Here is a 14,298-nt window from a genome sequence, read left to right as displayed (position 1 = left end):
AAAGAGCAATGAGAGAGAGTGTTAGCAGCCCAGGCCACGCGGCAGGCACATGGCCATAGTCACAACTACAGTAGGGCAGCCAGGTACAGGTCTCCCTGGCCAGACACCCACTGGGGGAGGGGCTCAGGTGCGATGGAAGGGAGCCAACCTGGAGCCGCTGGGGAAGGGGAATTGCAGGCCAGACTTGGGTAGATCTGGGTGGACTCCTGGTCTGCTTGTGTGACCTATTTTCTAGTTTGTGATGGGCAGATCAGAGTGGTGCCCATCCACTGGCTTTACTTGGAACGCTGTGAGGCAAGTGCTCAGCAGACACTTGGCACTTGGTGACACTTCGTGCCCCTTACACTCTCTGCGGCCTGCCCGGCCTCTCTCCAGCTGCCATCCGCCCTCCCTCTCCCTGCCCCTGCCTAAGCTGGGCTAAGGACCCTCCTCTGGGTTCCCCCATCCACCTCTGTGCTGTCCTGGCTGGTGCCAGTCCCATACGGCACAGGGCACCTTCAGCATCCTTCCTCCCCTAAGTGTAGGTTTTGTCTTTTCCTCTCCCACCTGTGCAAGGTCAGCCTCTCCCTGGAGATCCAGCTCGGTCTGTCTCTCCCACTCAACCCGGTTCCAATTTCCAACTTCCCTCATCTTCCACTGGCTTCTCTCCTCAGCCTCCGTCCCTGCTGCCCCCTCCCAATCACTCAGACCCACAGCAGAGCCTCTTGAAGAGACTAGACCAGGCCTCCCCCCCACCCAACCCCCAATGGAGAGGAGCTCCTAAGGACACCTGGGGTGGGCTCAGAGAACAGGCACCAACCAGAAGAAACCCTCCCTGCTCCCACCACACCTGTCCTCCCTGGCACCACCTGGGCTTTGGGGCAAAGTAGGGCAGCAGTGAAGGGGGAGGGGGAGGATACCCAAGGGAATGTTGCAGGGGGTGGTGGGTGCCCAGGTGGTGGTGACTACTAGGGAGAGGGGAGCAGTGCTGGGTAAGATGCTGAGGGAATGGTGCCCAGATAGCCCCACCAAGGCCCTCACACAGTGACCTCAGCCTAAGGCCCTGCATCTCAGGAGGGAATCCTGCCTAGCCCTGCCCCAAGGGCCAAGTTTCAGTGGAACCGTGTGGGTGTGCCTGGAGCCTCGGGTGTGACAGAAGCATATTGAAAAGTTGGCAGGACCACAGCCAAGCTGTGAAGGCAGAGAGAACAGGGTGGGTGCTGGGTAGTGCAATGGAGAGGCTTGGCCTGAGCCCAGAGCAGGGTCTGGGTTCCAGGAGGCCTTTCTGGCCAGTGCTGGAGCCTTCCTGCCTGACAGAGGGGTGAGCTGGCTCTAGCAGCACCCAGGAAGACCTCTTGAGGAAAGGTGCTGGGTGCAAGGAGATGAGCACCTGCCAGAGAATATGGCTGATGCCTGGAGGTGCCTTGAGTGAGGCACTGAAGTGCCATGTTCCACTAGGCTGGGAGTGGGGAGAGAGAGCCAGTCCTAAGGGTGCCCAGGCATGCTGGACACAGCAGGAGGCCTAGAAGAAGAGCCTAAGGAAGTCTGCACTCCCAAGACCCGGACACAGCAGGGTGTGGCCGAGAGGTCCCCATGGCCCAGGTGCCTGCCCCTCCCCTTCCTTTTGGGGAAAAGGGAACTGCTCACATCGTCCCCTGGGCAGGAATCCCAGCAGCATCCATGGCCAAGTTTTCACGCCCTTCTGCACACCCATCCCTGTCCATTGCCGCTGTCAGCTGTCTGACCACCTCCCCAGCCAGGCCCCAGCCATGGCATGGCCACATCACAGCACCCGCCAGCCTCCAGAGGGCTTCTGGGCTACCCACCCTCTAACAAACGGTACCTCACCAGGCACCCCTGAATGCCGTCGGCAACCTCCTCCAGATGGCTCAGCAAGGCTCCATGGCCCCGGACGTCTCTTCCACCAACGTCTGAATGTGGTACCGTCTCGCTGCCTCGTGACTCTTCAGCCACTGAGGTCTGGCCTTGACCCCCCCACACACACACACACACACGCACACACGCATGCACGCATGCATGCACGCACCTGCAGTTAAGTTACCAAGGCAGTAGCAGGACCCCTTGCTGACTTTCCTCTACCCCTTCCTTCCCAGATGGGTTTTGTGGGTTCTCCTTTTGGTTCCCACTTTCTCCTGGGCCGTGTGGTCTACTCCCACCCTTGGCTACGGCTGATGGGTGCAAAAATGCTACATGTGAAGCCCAGCTAATCTCATCTGAGCTCCAGACCTCTATGAGGACCGCCAAACATGCTCTCCCTTCCCCCAGTACTCCCCACACCAGGGACCTGGGAGCCACCATCAGCTCCTCCTCCTTTTCACCTGGAGGTCTCCTAGCATTAACCAAGGTCCTCACCCTCATCCGCCCAGCCACCTCAGGGTCCGGTCATTACACGGTCTCACTCAGGACCTCTCACCTCATTTCCTAACTGCCCTCCTTGACTCCTAGTACTTAGCACAAAGCCAGGAACACAACTTACACTGAAAAAAAAAATCATCAAACAAAAATAATTTGACGTGTCTCCCAGGCCTGACTGCTTTTTGGCCCATGAGAAAAAGCCCAAGCTCTGGTCCTGGCCTTTGTCTCGGGCCTCCTGCCACTGCACTCATGCAGGGCAGGTCTGGGCCTGGGGGCGTTTGCACTCTGGGAGTCCCATTCAGGGAGAGAATGCTCAACAGCAGCACAAAACTAGATACAACTTGTAAGCTTCGAAGCGCACTCTCTGGTCGTGGCATCTCCAGCCTTTTGCCTTCTCACTGCCCATATCCACTCACAGCTCTAACCCCAGCACACTCCAGATGTCCCTAGATCCCCTCATCTGTGAGCCCTTCCTGCTCTCCCAGCAGAGGTCAGGGCTCCTGAAGCATGTGACCGAGTTTCATGGGACCTGTGAGGACAAAGCATATCCCGGCCCCAGTGCCCCTGCACTGGCCGTCACACAACAGGTGTCAGCCCAGGTCCCAGAAGCAGCCCAGCTGGTCTCGAAACACCTACAGTCACACAGGGTTGTATCCAGATCCCTGCCAAACATGTTAGCCGAACAGGGCCCACAAAAGGTCACCAGAGCAGGGTTTCTACCCCCATCGTAGGAGAGCGTGTCTTCTGCAAGACACTAATCAGTGATCTACCGAAGGAGCTGTCTGAGACCTGACAGGTGTGAGGCCATCAGAGGGGAAAGAAGTGTGCAGGACAGATAGCCCTTCACTTTGTATTTCCAAAGCTATGTCTCCATGAGCCTTTTTCAGTGAAACCTGGTGTGCGGGTCAGACAGATGTGAAACTGGGAGCCACAGCGGAACTCAGTGTCCCCGTGGTGCTCAGAGCCACCATGGACTTTGGACCACATGCAGGATTCCAATCCACCTGTGGAGCGTGGAAGACAAATGGAGTTGGGTGGTACACATGTGGGCCTCAAAGACCATGGTGGGGCTCTGAGAAGACAGATGTTCTGTCTATAACCAGGGCTAGACCCAAAACTGGAAGCGTAGAACAGGTGGATAGTCTGGGATCAATGTTCCAAAAAGCCAGAGGTCCTGGACCTTCCACCCAGAAAGAAGCCCCAGTACAGAAGAGCCAATCATTTCAAGGTCCTGAGCTTCAAAGCTGTGGCACACAGGGCAGCTTCAGTTGCCTGAGAAGAGCTTAGGCTGCAGAGTGTCTTGGGGCCACAGGGCATCAGGGCTGTCAGTGGGGAAGTGAGCAGAAAGGGGTGTTTCCTCTCCTGTGATGTCCATCAGGTGAAGAGAGGGACAGGCCTGGAGGCGAAATCAAGGGAACCCAGGGACCAGGCGACCAAGGCTATTATTCTGGGGCCTCTGCCAGGAATGGTCCTGGGGAGGAGGCAGCCCCACCCCAATGTCAGGACTTCCCACACTTGGAACATTCCTCTAAGAGGCGGTATCACTAGCAGTTCATCACAAAATGAGAGGTGAGCGCTGAGTTCTAGCCACAGCGAGCTACAGAACAAGAGCTGCCCAGCAGCCTGCGCAGGCACCACGGCCCCTGCCAGCTACATGGAGGGCCAACTCCATGTGGACACAGCCCCCTGCCTGGAGCCAGAAGTCAAGGGTGGGCAGTGGGGCCCACTCCAGGGGGCCGTGGTTTCACTCAGGTCTGAGGACAGGAGGGGGAGCACAGAGGGAGAAAGGAAGTATGAATGGGAGCAGAAAGGAGTGCAGAGGGAAGGGGAAATGGGAAGGCAGGGCAGAGGGATGGCTCAGTGAGGCTGGACTGATCAGGTAGCACTGTGAGGACTCACGGATGAGTGACTTCAGAATACACATGCTATTTGTGATACACATGACTGATAAACACAGGTGTCATCTAACGAATGAACAGGTGTGCATTTCTAGGAGAGGGGATTACTGCACAGAAACCCAGTGTCTGTCACCAGAAGGGCTTTAACAACAGAGGCTCCGGCTTAGAGTGAACAGAGACCGGGGCTGGGGCCGGACAGACACCACCACTTGCTGCAACAGAACCTTAGTTTTATTGTCCGGAAAATGGAGATTATACTACTGTCCATCTAACAGAATGGCTGTAGAGGTGAAATAATACGACCTGATGTTTTCTAGTGCAATATCTGGCATTCTTTTTTAAAAAAAAATTATTTATTTGAGAGAGAGAGAGAGAGTCGGGGAAGGGGCAGAGGGAGAATCTCCAGCAGACGCCCCACTGAACACAGCGTCCGACACGGGGCTCGATCCCACAACCCCGAGATCATGACCTGAGCTGAAGTCAAGAGTTGGATGCCCAAACAACTGAGCCACCCAGGCACCCCTGGTATCTGGCACTCTTATTTCCCACAAAGGGCCTGGCTGAGTGCACACATAGTGAGAACCCACCATGCTGTAGGCCTGAACGCAGTGCTTCAAGGTGATGCTGTGTGTCACCCTCATCATCTCACACGGGAAGGACTGATGTTCACAGAAGGGGCTGGTCCAAGACTACAGAGCCCAGATGGAGCTAGCTGAGAGTTGAAATCCAGGGTCCTCTGAACCCAAGCTGATGCCCGGGGAATTAAACAAGCTGCTGAAGTTGGGAAGGGCCAGGTCACAGGGGACATGTGTTTTAGGTCATCTGGCATCTGGAATCCTGGTAATAGTACCTGATTCTCCTCTGGAGAACCACCCTCCCTCACTCTCAGCACCTGTTTGCTAGGTGGGGTGACCCTATGCCCTGGCTCCTAGGAGAGAGATGACTCAGGCCTGGCCAATGGCAGCCTTACATCTCCCTGACCCCAGTGATTCACTCAGAGGAAAGCAGGGGACCCACATGAAGCCAGTCAGAGGCTGGAGTTTTGCAAGGACCACTGAGTGAAAGAGGCTCATTTTCCAGGGGACCCATGGAACAGATGGGATATAAAGTTTGCTACTGCGGGTCCCGCCCTTCCCCATCCCACACCCAGAAAAGAAAACAAACACAGTGTCCTGGTGCAACCCAGAGCCATGGAACAAGGGACCCTTTCCCTGACAGAGGAGAAATGCTGAGGACGCCCAGCTGCCTCGTGGGAGCCAGCAGAGCAAATGACACGACCCGGGCTCACCTGAGCCTGATCATGGGGTTCAGCAACCAGTAAATCTGAATCATGCGTCTGTCCTTCGGTGGTATTTGTCTTAAGCCACCTCCCTAGATTTCAAATCACAAAAGACAGTGCTTGCATTTAGCTTAGTTCTTTCATCTGTTCAGCAAATGTTTATTGAGGGCCTACACTGTACCAGGCACTGTGCTGCCCACTTTAAATGGCTTTAATGTTCATTGGGACCAAGGGACACAGAGGAATGGAGGGCCTGGGAAGGGAGGAGAAGCAGAGATGAAGATGCGGGCTGGTTGAGGGTGGGTCAGGGAACCCCCACCCTCAAGGGGCCAGGTCCTGCAGAGGCCTAGGATCCGGGCTGCTCATCCCAAATAGACACCCCTGGCCATACCTATGCCTACTCTCAGGGCACTTTCAACATCGCCTTGCTGGACAGAGGGCTTTCACATTCAGCTGGGAGTTGGAAGAGGCAAAAAGGGGAGAGGGCCCCAGAGCAAGTCCCTGAGATGACAGAAGCTGAAGGACAACATTCCTGGGCTACTTAGGAGAGGCACCATGAGCTTCCCAAGCCCCAACTTATCTTCCGAATCCTTAACTGGAAGAAGGTAAATCAGACAAGCCTTTGTGAGTAAGACCTGAACCCTTCACTGCTTTGTGAACTGTGCCTTCCAATGCCGACAGGAAAGGGCCCACTAGGCTAGTCTTCAGGGAGCAAGAAGGAGGAGCCAGGCGGTGGCACCCCACACATCCCCCCACAAAGCCAGAACAGTGAGGAGGGCCTAAGAGGCACAGAAGGCAAAGGCAGCTTGAAGAGGGCGGACAAGGGCCGGCCAGGGGATGACCAGCTCTGCCTCAGACCAGCACCATGGGCAGGAACCAGTTCTCCCATGTACCCATGGAGGCCACAGGCCCGAGGGGGATCCCCTTCAGGAGCAGAGCCTTGGGAATGGGGTCCTCGAGGAAATATCCAAGGGGATATTTCCCAGGGGCTCTGGCAGCTCTACCAGAACAGCACCCCAGCCCCTTGCTCAGCCCCTACCCTGCTCAATTCCCCACGCTGGGAGGAGGTGGGAAGAGAAGACAGATGGACAGGGAAGGTATGGAGAAAGCGAGAGGGCAGATGGAGGGCGCAGAGGTGGTGTGACTTCCACCAAAGAACGGCTTCTAAATGCACTTTGAAAGTCATACACTGGAATCTGGTGGTGTGACTTCCACCAAAGAACGGCTTCTAAATGCACTTTGAAAGTCATACACTGGAATCTGTGTTTAAGGGACACTGAGGCAGAGCTGAGAGACAGAAAACGGGAAGTTGGTGGTGGGCCCCCAAAGGAAAAGGAGTCCCTGTACTCTAAGCCTCAAAAGGAAGCAAGGCAGGAGGAAGCTACAGGAATGGTGGCACCAGCCATATCGCCACGGGGGGGTGGGGGTGGTGGCAACTCCAGAAAGGACCACAGAACAACCCTTAATAGTAGAGGCAGCCTTGGTCAGGAGCAAAAGAGTGAGAGCCCACATGAACCCAAGGCAGGGAGTCTCCAGGAGGGTTGAGGAGGTGCTCATGCCCTGCCTGGGTATCTCATGGGTGCCCGGCTCCCATTCCCAGCACCAACAGGGATGGAGAGAACAGCAGCCCTGATATTTCAGATCCCTGAAAGAGACTTCTGTCTCAGACAGACAGCAAGGGCAAATAAAGGACAGAAGTGGACAGGGAGGGATGCCATGGACAGGTAAGGGATGGGATAGAATGGACTGTGGAGGAAGAACAGAGGAAACTGTGGATGCACAAGAGGAAGAACACATGGGGCCATGGACATGGGACAGGACCCTCCCCACACTGCCCTGCTCACCGAGCTGCCGCGATGGGCGACTTCTTGGCAGGGTCCAGCAGACCGCCCAGGCCACCAACCGGCTCTTCCCCCAAGGAGCGTGTGTCTTTGTTCAGCTGCTGCAGGCGGGAGCTGAGCTCACTGATCACAGTTGGTTTGTCATCTTCGGGCCCAGGGAGCCCCCGGCTCTCCACGGGGTCCCCCCACAGCTTGGACCTTCTCTGGAAGAGGTAGCGAGGGCGAGCAGGTCCAGCAGTGGAGGCCAACCCAGCAGAGGCGGCATGGTGCTGCTGGGCCATGAGCTCACTGTCCGAGGACTGCTTCAGCAGCGGGTCCCTGAAGGTCACCGGCCCCTTCCCCAGCGGGGACTTGAGCTTGGGCTTGGGAGGCACTGGTGGCTTCTCGAGTAGAAAAGTGTGTCCGTCGGCGAAGGAGGTGTGGGTGTCAGTGAGTTCCCCGCTCTCCGAGCTCAGGGTGGACATGCTGGACACCGTGGAAATAGTGCTCGTGGTCTCCAGGTGGGGGTCGCTAGAGCTGCGTGTGTCAGCCTCCTCCACCCCCGAGTCAGCCGCAGACTCGGGAGCAGGGGGTGGCTCGCTGCTCGGCTTCCCTGAGGCCGGGCCTGGCACCGTGGTGGGCGAGGGACCTGGGCCAGGAAGTGGGGTGGCCAGCAGGACCCCGTTGGCAAACTCTTCAGGAGGTGGCACCAGCCCAATGCGGGCCAGCTCCTCCCTGGTCTCCTCATCACTGGAGGACAGCTGGGCAGGCGGCAAGTTCACAGCAAATACCAGCTCTGGCTCCTCCTCCGAGCTGCCCTGGCCTGGCCCAGAGTCTGTTGGCGGGGTGCTGCCAGGGGGCTGGGCCCGGGGACTGGCCAGGGGCTCCGCCACCACTGCGGACTGTGTGGGGGCCGGGGCCAGCTCTGGGGTGCCCGGACGCTCCTCTTCAGCCCCCAGACCGCTGGGCTCCTGCCCATTGCTGGTGGCGTGCACGACGATGAGGCCAGCTGGGCGCTGCAGGGATGTGTCCAGGACACTGAGGATCATGGACTTCTTGTCCTCTGGCGACTTACGCTCCTCCCGGGGTGCTTTCTCCGGCTCCCTGCGAGCAGGCACAGGAACCCAGGCTGGGCTCCTTGGGGAGAAGGCTGGGGAGGCCAGGGGCCCTCGCTCAGAGTCGCGGGCCTGTACATCCACAAACAGAGGCCCAGGGCGGTCAGCGTCAGGGCTGTGCACTGGTGTAGGGGACCGGGAGGGCGCCTGGGAGGCCAGAGCCCGTTCACGGGCAGCCAGGGCGAGGGCCAGGGGGGAGCTGGGGTCCAGGGGTTTGCCGGTGAGCGGGTGGATGAAGGTGGAGCCTGAAGGCCCAAGGCTTGGGCCGCTGACCAATGGCTTCAGAGCAGAGACGGGGGAGGGCAGGAGCAGGTCACGGCCGGTGGTGGGGCCGGTCCCCAGAAGGCGCTCATCGATGGAGCGGGAGGGCTGCAGGGAGGGCAGGTCCGCACTAGGAGGGCTGCCCTCGATGGCTCCCACTGAGAGGAACACGGTGGAGCGGCGCCGCTCCTCCAGCCGCCGGTCCTTGCCTGGACCTGGGCCACCAAACGTGAGGCCAGGGCTGTCTGCAGGGCCGTAGTCGAGACCGCTTGGCCGAGGTCCACGGTGCGTCGGGGAGGGCTCGCGGGCGAAGCTGCCGCCGACAGGGCCAGGGCTGCCCACAGCCAGGGCTGCACGCTCCTGAGCATCTTCCACCTGCAGCTGCTTCACCAGCGGGCTCTTGCGGCGCTGAGGCTTGGAAGGTGCGAAGATGCTGGCACTGAAGGCGCCCAGGTTGGCGTAGGGACTGTCGGGACCCGGCGGCCGCGGCCGACGCTTGGGACGCTCTGGTGGGGTGGCTGCAGGAGGGGGCCGGGGGACGTCGCCCACCTCTGGCGCAGAATCCTGCAGGATGATCATGGAACGCGCACGCTTCTGCCGCTCAGGGTAGGGCAGCGGACCCAGGGGCGAGCCAGAATCATACAGGCCTGCAGCCCCAGCGCCCAGGCGCGCTTCCAGGCCGGGTTTGAAGCTGGAGCGCACTGTGTCATAGGCGCGGCCTGGAGGGGGCGGCGGCGAGAAGGCGGGGGGCGGCCCGGAGTCAAAGTAGTAGGGAGCAGGTGGGGGTGGCGGCGCGGTCTGCGGCGGGGGCGGGATGCCACGGCCCTCGCGCACCGAATCTTGCATCGATGTGCTCCTCGGGAAGCGTCCCTCCAGCAGGGACGCCAGCTTTTCATCCTCCCCTGTGGATAGAGGGGATCCAGTGAGACCAGGCCCTTGAGGACTCCAGCACCTGCCCTCTGCAGAGGGCAGCCATGGTCCCAGACGCAAGGGTTGCGAAGACAAACCCTTAGAAATTGGCGGAAAGCGCCAACCAGACTGGGAAGACGGGGTCAGGGAGGGCGTGGAGGCTGGGGTTGGAGAGCAAAAGAGGAGGTGAGGAGCCCAGGGCACAGAATCTGAGCAAGGCCCCCAGCCTGGGCTCCTCTCTGGACACCCAGGCTCTCCACCCCAAGCCCGGTGCTGGGTTGGGAGGGCTCTTGGGAAGACTTGAGGAAAGGTATTAGTTCAGATACAAGGTAGAGGAGCGCTCCACCAACGGACTGAGAAAGGACCCAAACTCTGACAGGTATACCGGGTCGGGGCCAAGACCTGCCCAAACCCCACCACACTGAGAGGGCCCAAAGAAGGATCCCCAGTCATGAAGACAGAACTGCCAAGAAGAGGTAGGTGGCTGGTGCAGGGCTTCCATCCAAGACTGAGCAAGGCCACGTCACAACAGCGGAACAAGCAGGTGTTGCTGGGAGCTCCCTGGTGGCAACCAGAGATGGGAGGAAGGGAGCAGGAGTGATACAGTGACTATAGTCAAAGGGGCAGCAGGACTGTGGCCACTCGAGCCATGCATCTGGCACAAAGAGAGCTGGTGCCCAGGTGAGAAGGTGCTCTGTGAAAAGATAAGCCCTAAGATGCTCCATCCCAGAGACCCAAATGGACTGACTGGGAGACCCTGCCCAGTCACTGTTGTAACCTTAGTGGCTGAATTTCAGTAAGACTGGGTGAAAAGGAAGGAGGAAGAATTAAAATCGAATTTTAGACTAAGCACCTGATGCATGTTTCAGTTTTACTCCCTATTGGCTGTGTGACCCCAGGCCAGGCCCTGAGCCCCTCTGAAACTCAATTCCCTCATGGGCAACATAGTCTTAAAACGATACCCATTCTGCCTGCCTCAGTGTGCAAGAGGTAGGGTCTGTGCAAGAGTGGGGCTGGAATGCTCAGGGCCCTCATTGTCCTGCTGCCTGGCTAGAACCTGGCAAGACCTCCCAAGTGTCCTTGTGGACACCGTATGGACACCTGTGCTATAGGTGTGTTCAGTTAGGCTGCAAGTGTTAGACAGCCCAATCCGAGGAGAGTGGATGAATGGCCCTTCCATGTTGACACGCACAGGTCTCTGGTGGACTGCCTTGGGAATCTACACCGGGCTTCACTCTCTGCTTGGTCACATTTTTATGACCTCACTAAAGTGTAGATTGCCTGTTCCCAGCCACCCCCTCCTTTAGCCACCAAGGTGGTCAGCTCAGGCCTCCCACACTGCACTGTTTACATCTTGTCCTGCATGACAGCTTTTGTACCCCGGGCACAGCAAAGGTGGGCTTTCATGGGAAGACTGAGGCTTGAACTCTAGCATTAGCAGTTACTGTCTGATGTTCCTGAACCTCTTGGCACGTCAGTTTCCTAATCTCAGGAGAAATGGTGGCCCCTGTTGGGGGGCTGCCAGAGCTGGAGCCATTTAAACGCTACAGCACAGGGCTGAGCACCTAGAAGCATCCCAGTGAGGAGGCTGAGATCATTCATCACCATCATTTCTAGGTCTGCTTCCACCCCCACCACTGGACACAGAAATTTGTGCCGAGTTCATTCTGGGTTTCCTCCCCACTGCATTTACTGTGTAGCACATAAACACCTGCCGAGCACCCATAAGCCCAAATGTGAGGCAGAAGAGAACTCCATGGGAAAAGCTTGCGCTCCCAGAAGATGCAGATTTGGCATGCCAGATTCTAACTTAGGGTAAAGACAAGTCACTTGTCTGGGATGAAATGGGGAATCTGTTCTGTTACCAGCCAAGGTGGGGTGGGGCCTTCTGCCCAACAAATAGTAGCAAGCACTTCTCAAACATCTACTGTGAGCCAGCTTCAAGATGCAGAACCTGTCTACTAACAATATCAGCAGGTGTTGCCTGTCCTCAGCTTGTGAGTATAGCCCACTGGGTCAGCATCAGAGTAGCCTTGAAGGCAGGCACTAGATAGTCCTCAAGTTATGGATCGGGACCCTGAGGTTTCAAGGACTGAATCATGTGCCCAGGGCCACAAGGGGTGAAAACCCTGGGAATCCGACACCTCAGCCAACATGTTGGTGATGAGCAGCAGGCCAGGGCAAGGGAACTGAGGATGAACGAACCCCTCTCACTCACTCATGGACTGAGCATAGGAGGGTCCAGGAGGAATCTCCACCAAGAGGCTTACATCCTGCAGGGCAGGCACTGAGATTTGGACCTGTGGTGGTCAGTCCTGGCACTGGGCTAGGCTGAGGGACAGGCCATCTGGACAGAGTAAGGGCAGGTGCAGAATAGCAAATTCTGGTACACCCAGGTAAGAGGGAAACGGAGACAAATGTCCCCAGATGAAGTAGGAAAGATCTGAGGCCGGTCCACAGGAACCCAAGGCAATGAAGAGCCCACTAGGGATCAACCGGAGGGATGTAGGGTGATATCTGCTCTGCAGATATCAGGCCAGGCCTGGGCAGTTGGCTGGCCTGATGTCTTACCAGAAGACAGGTAAGGCAGCTGTGTGACTTTGGGCAAGTCATTTTACCTCTTTACCTGTTTCCTCATCTGTAATACAGAGGTACTAATAATATTACCTCAACAGGATTACTAAAACCTTAAGTGAACCAGTGTGCATAAAACACAGTGTTCTAGAAAGTGCTAAGTAAGTGTTTACTCTGATGATGAACAGACGATGGGTGTGGTGGGGTGTACACGGGTAGATGGATGGACAAGTGGACAGGTGAGTGATGGGTGGGTGGGCAGGTGAGGGGGGACTAGATGCCTAGAGAGATGAGCAGTGGGTGGGGCCTGTGAGATGACCCAGTCAAGAGAGATGGCTAAGTGTGGGGTATGACAGCAGCGGTGGGGCATGATGATGTCCCAAGGAGACAGGTGCAGAAGGCAAAGAGACTAAGGACACAGCCTTTAGAAGTACCCATGTTTGGGGCGCCTGGGTGGCTCAGTTGGTTAAGCAACTGCCTTCGGCTCAGGTCATGATCCTGGAGTCCCAGGATTGAGTCCCACATCGGGCTCCCTGCTCGGCAGGGAGTCTGCTTCTCCCTCCAACCCTCCCCCCTCTCATGCTCTATCTCATTCTCTCTCTCAAATAAATAAATAAAATCTTTAAAAAAAGAAGAAGTAACCACGTTTGGTGTGGTACGTGTGTTTTGGGGGGGGGCATTAAAGACAGAACAGGTACAGCCTGAGAACTGAGGGAAGAACCCAAGAAATGTTGTCCTAAAGCCCTGGGGAGTTGAGTGTCATGAGGGAGGGAACAGAAAAATCAAATGCTAGTTGAGGTTAGAGAAGGACTGGTCATGTGTTCACTGGAAGGAATACCCTGGAAACCACTGGTGACCCTGGTGGGAGCAATTTGTTTTAGATATGGACGGAGCTAGCCTGCCCCAGGCTGAGGAGCAGGTTGGGGACAGGAGACAACAAGTAGAGGTGGCTTCTGGAGAAAACTGGCTGTGAAGGAGAAGAGAGATACAGAGCAATACCTGGGGCGAGGGGCAGGCAGGTTCAAGGGAAGGATAAGTCTAGGGTCAGAAACGACATTTATTCACCCTACAGATGGAGCAGCCAGGATAGGAGACCACCCAGGGACAGGGATGCTGGCGTCTATGGAAGGTACAGGATGGTGGTACCACTGGACAATAGGAGTGGAAGAAAGGGCGCACACCAGACGGGGAGCGGTGGATGGGGGTGCGCACACCGGACGGGGAGCGGTGGATGGGGGTGCGCACACCGGACAGGGAGCATGGTGGATGGGGGGGGTGCGCACACCGGACGGGGAGCATGGTGGATGGGGGTGCGCACACCGGACGGGGAGCGGTGGATGGGGGGCGCACACCGGACGGGGAGCGGTGGATGGGGGTGCGCACACTGGACGGGGAGCATGGTGGATGGGGGGGGTGCGCACACCAGATGGGGAGTGGTGGATGGGGGCTGCGCACACCGGACGGGGAGCGTGGTGGATGGGGGTGCGCACACCGGATGGGGAGCGTGGTCGATGGGGGGTGCGCACACCGGATGGGGAGTGTGGTGGATGGGGGGTGCGCACACCGGACGGGGAGCGGTGGATGGGGGGTGCGCACACCGGACGGGGAGCGTGGTGGATGCGGGGTGCGCACACCGGACGGGGAGCGGTGGATGGGGGGTGCGCACACCGGACGGGGAGCGTGGTGGATGGGGGGTGCGCACACCGGACGGGGAGCGTGGTGGATGGGGGGTGGTGGATGGGGGGTGCACACACCAGACGGGGAGCATGGTGGATGGGGAGCGGTGGATGGGGGTGCGCACACCGGACGGGGAGCGTGGTGGATGGGGGGTGCGCACACCGGACCGGGAGCGTGGTGGATGGGGGGTGCACACACCGGACGGGGAGCATGGTGGATGGGGGTGCACACACCAGACGGGGAGCGTGGTGGATGGGGGGTGCGCACACTGGACGGGGAGCGGTGGATGGGGGGGTTGCACTATGGATAGGGAGCAATGGTTGGAGTAAAGAAGCCTCAAGGGTCTCTTTTAGGCACAGTGTCTCTGGACTGGGGGAAGGAGCGACCCCACATATGTCCACAAACAAGGA

General features: G+C 58.0%; 1 protein-coding gene across 2 annotated transcripts in view; it reads right to left on the bottom strand.

Annotated features, from left to right (window-relative positions):
- The window catches only part of SHANK3 (SH3 and multiple ankyrin repeat domains 3), a 51,302-nt gene that overhangs the window by 3,772 nt on the left and 33,232 nt on the right, over positions 1-14,298 (bottom strand). For both annotated transcript variants that reach the window (XM_073890334.1, XM_025858673.2), the window contains one exon: positions 7,377-9,630. In XM_073890334.1, coding sequence (XP_073746435.1) covers positions 7,377-9,630 — 2,254 coding nt within the window. The remainder of the gene's footprint in view (positions 1-7,376; positions 9,631-14,298) is intronic.

This window comes from Callorhinus ursinus, unplaced genomic scaffold (genome assembly GCF_003265705.2).
Source record: "Callorhinus ursinus isolate GAN/ISIS: 27379988/994484 unplaced genomic scaffold, GSC_fseal_2.0 scaffold140, whole genome shotgun sequence".
Taxonomy (NCBI): domain Eukaryota; kingdom Metazoa; phylum Chordata; class Mammalia; order Carnivora; family Otariidae; genus Callorhinus; species Callorhinus ursinus.
The sequence above is the reverse complement of the archived record's forward strand: the minus strand, read 5'-3'. Positions and strand labels throughout refer to the sequence as shown.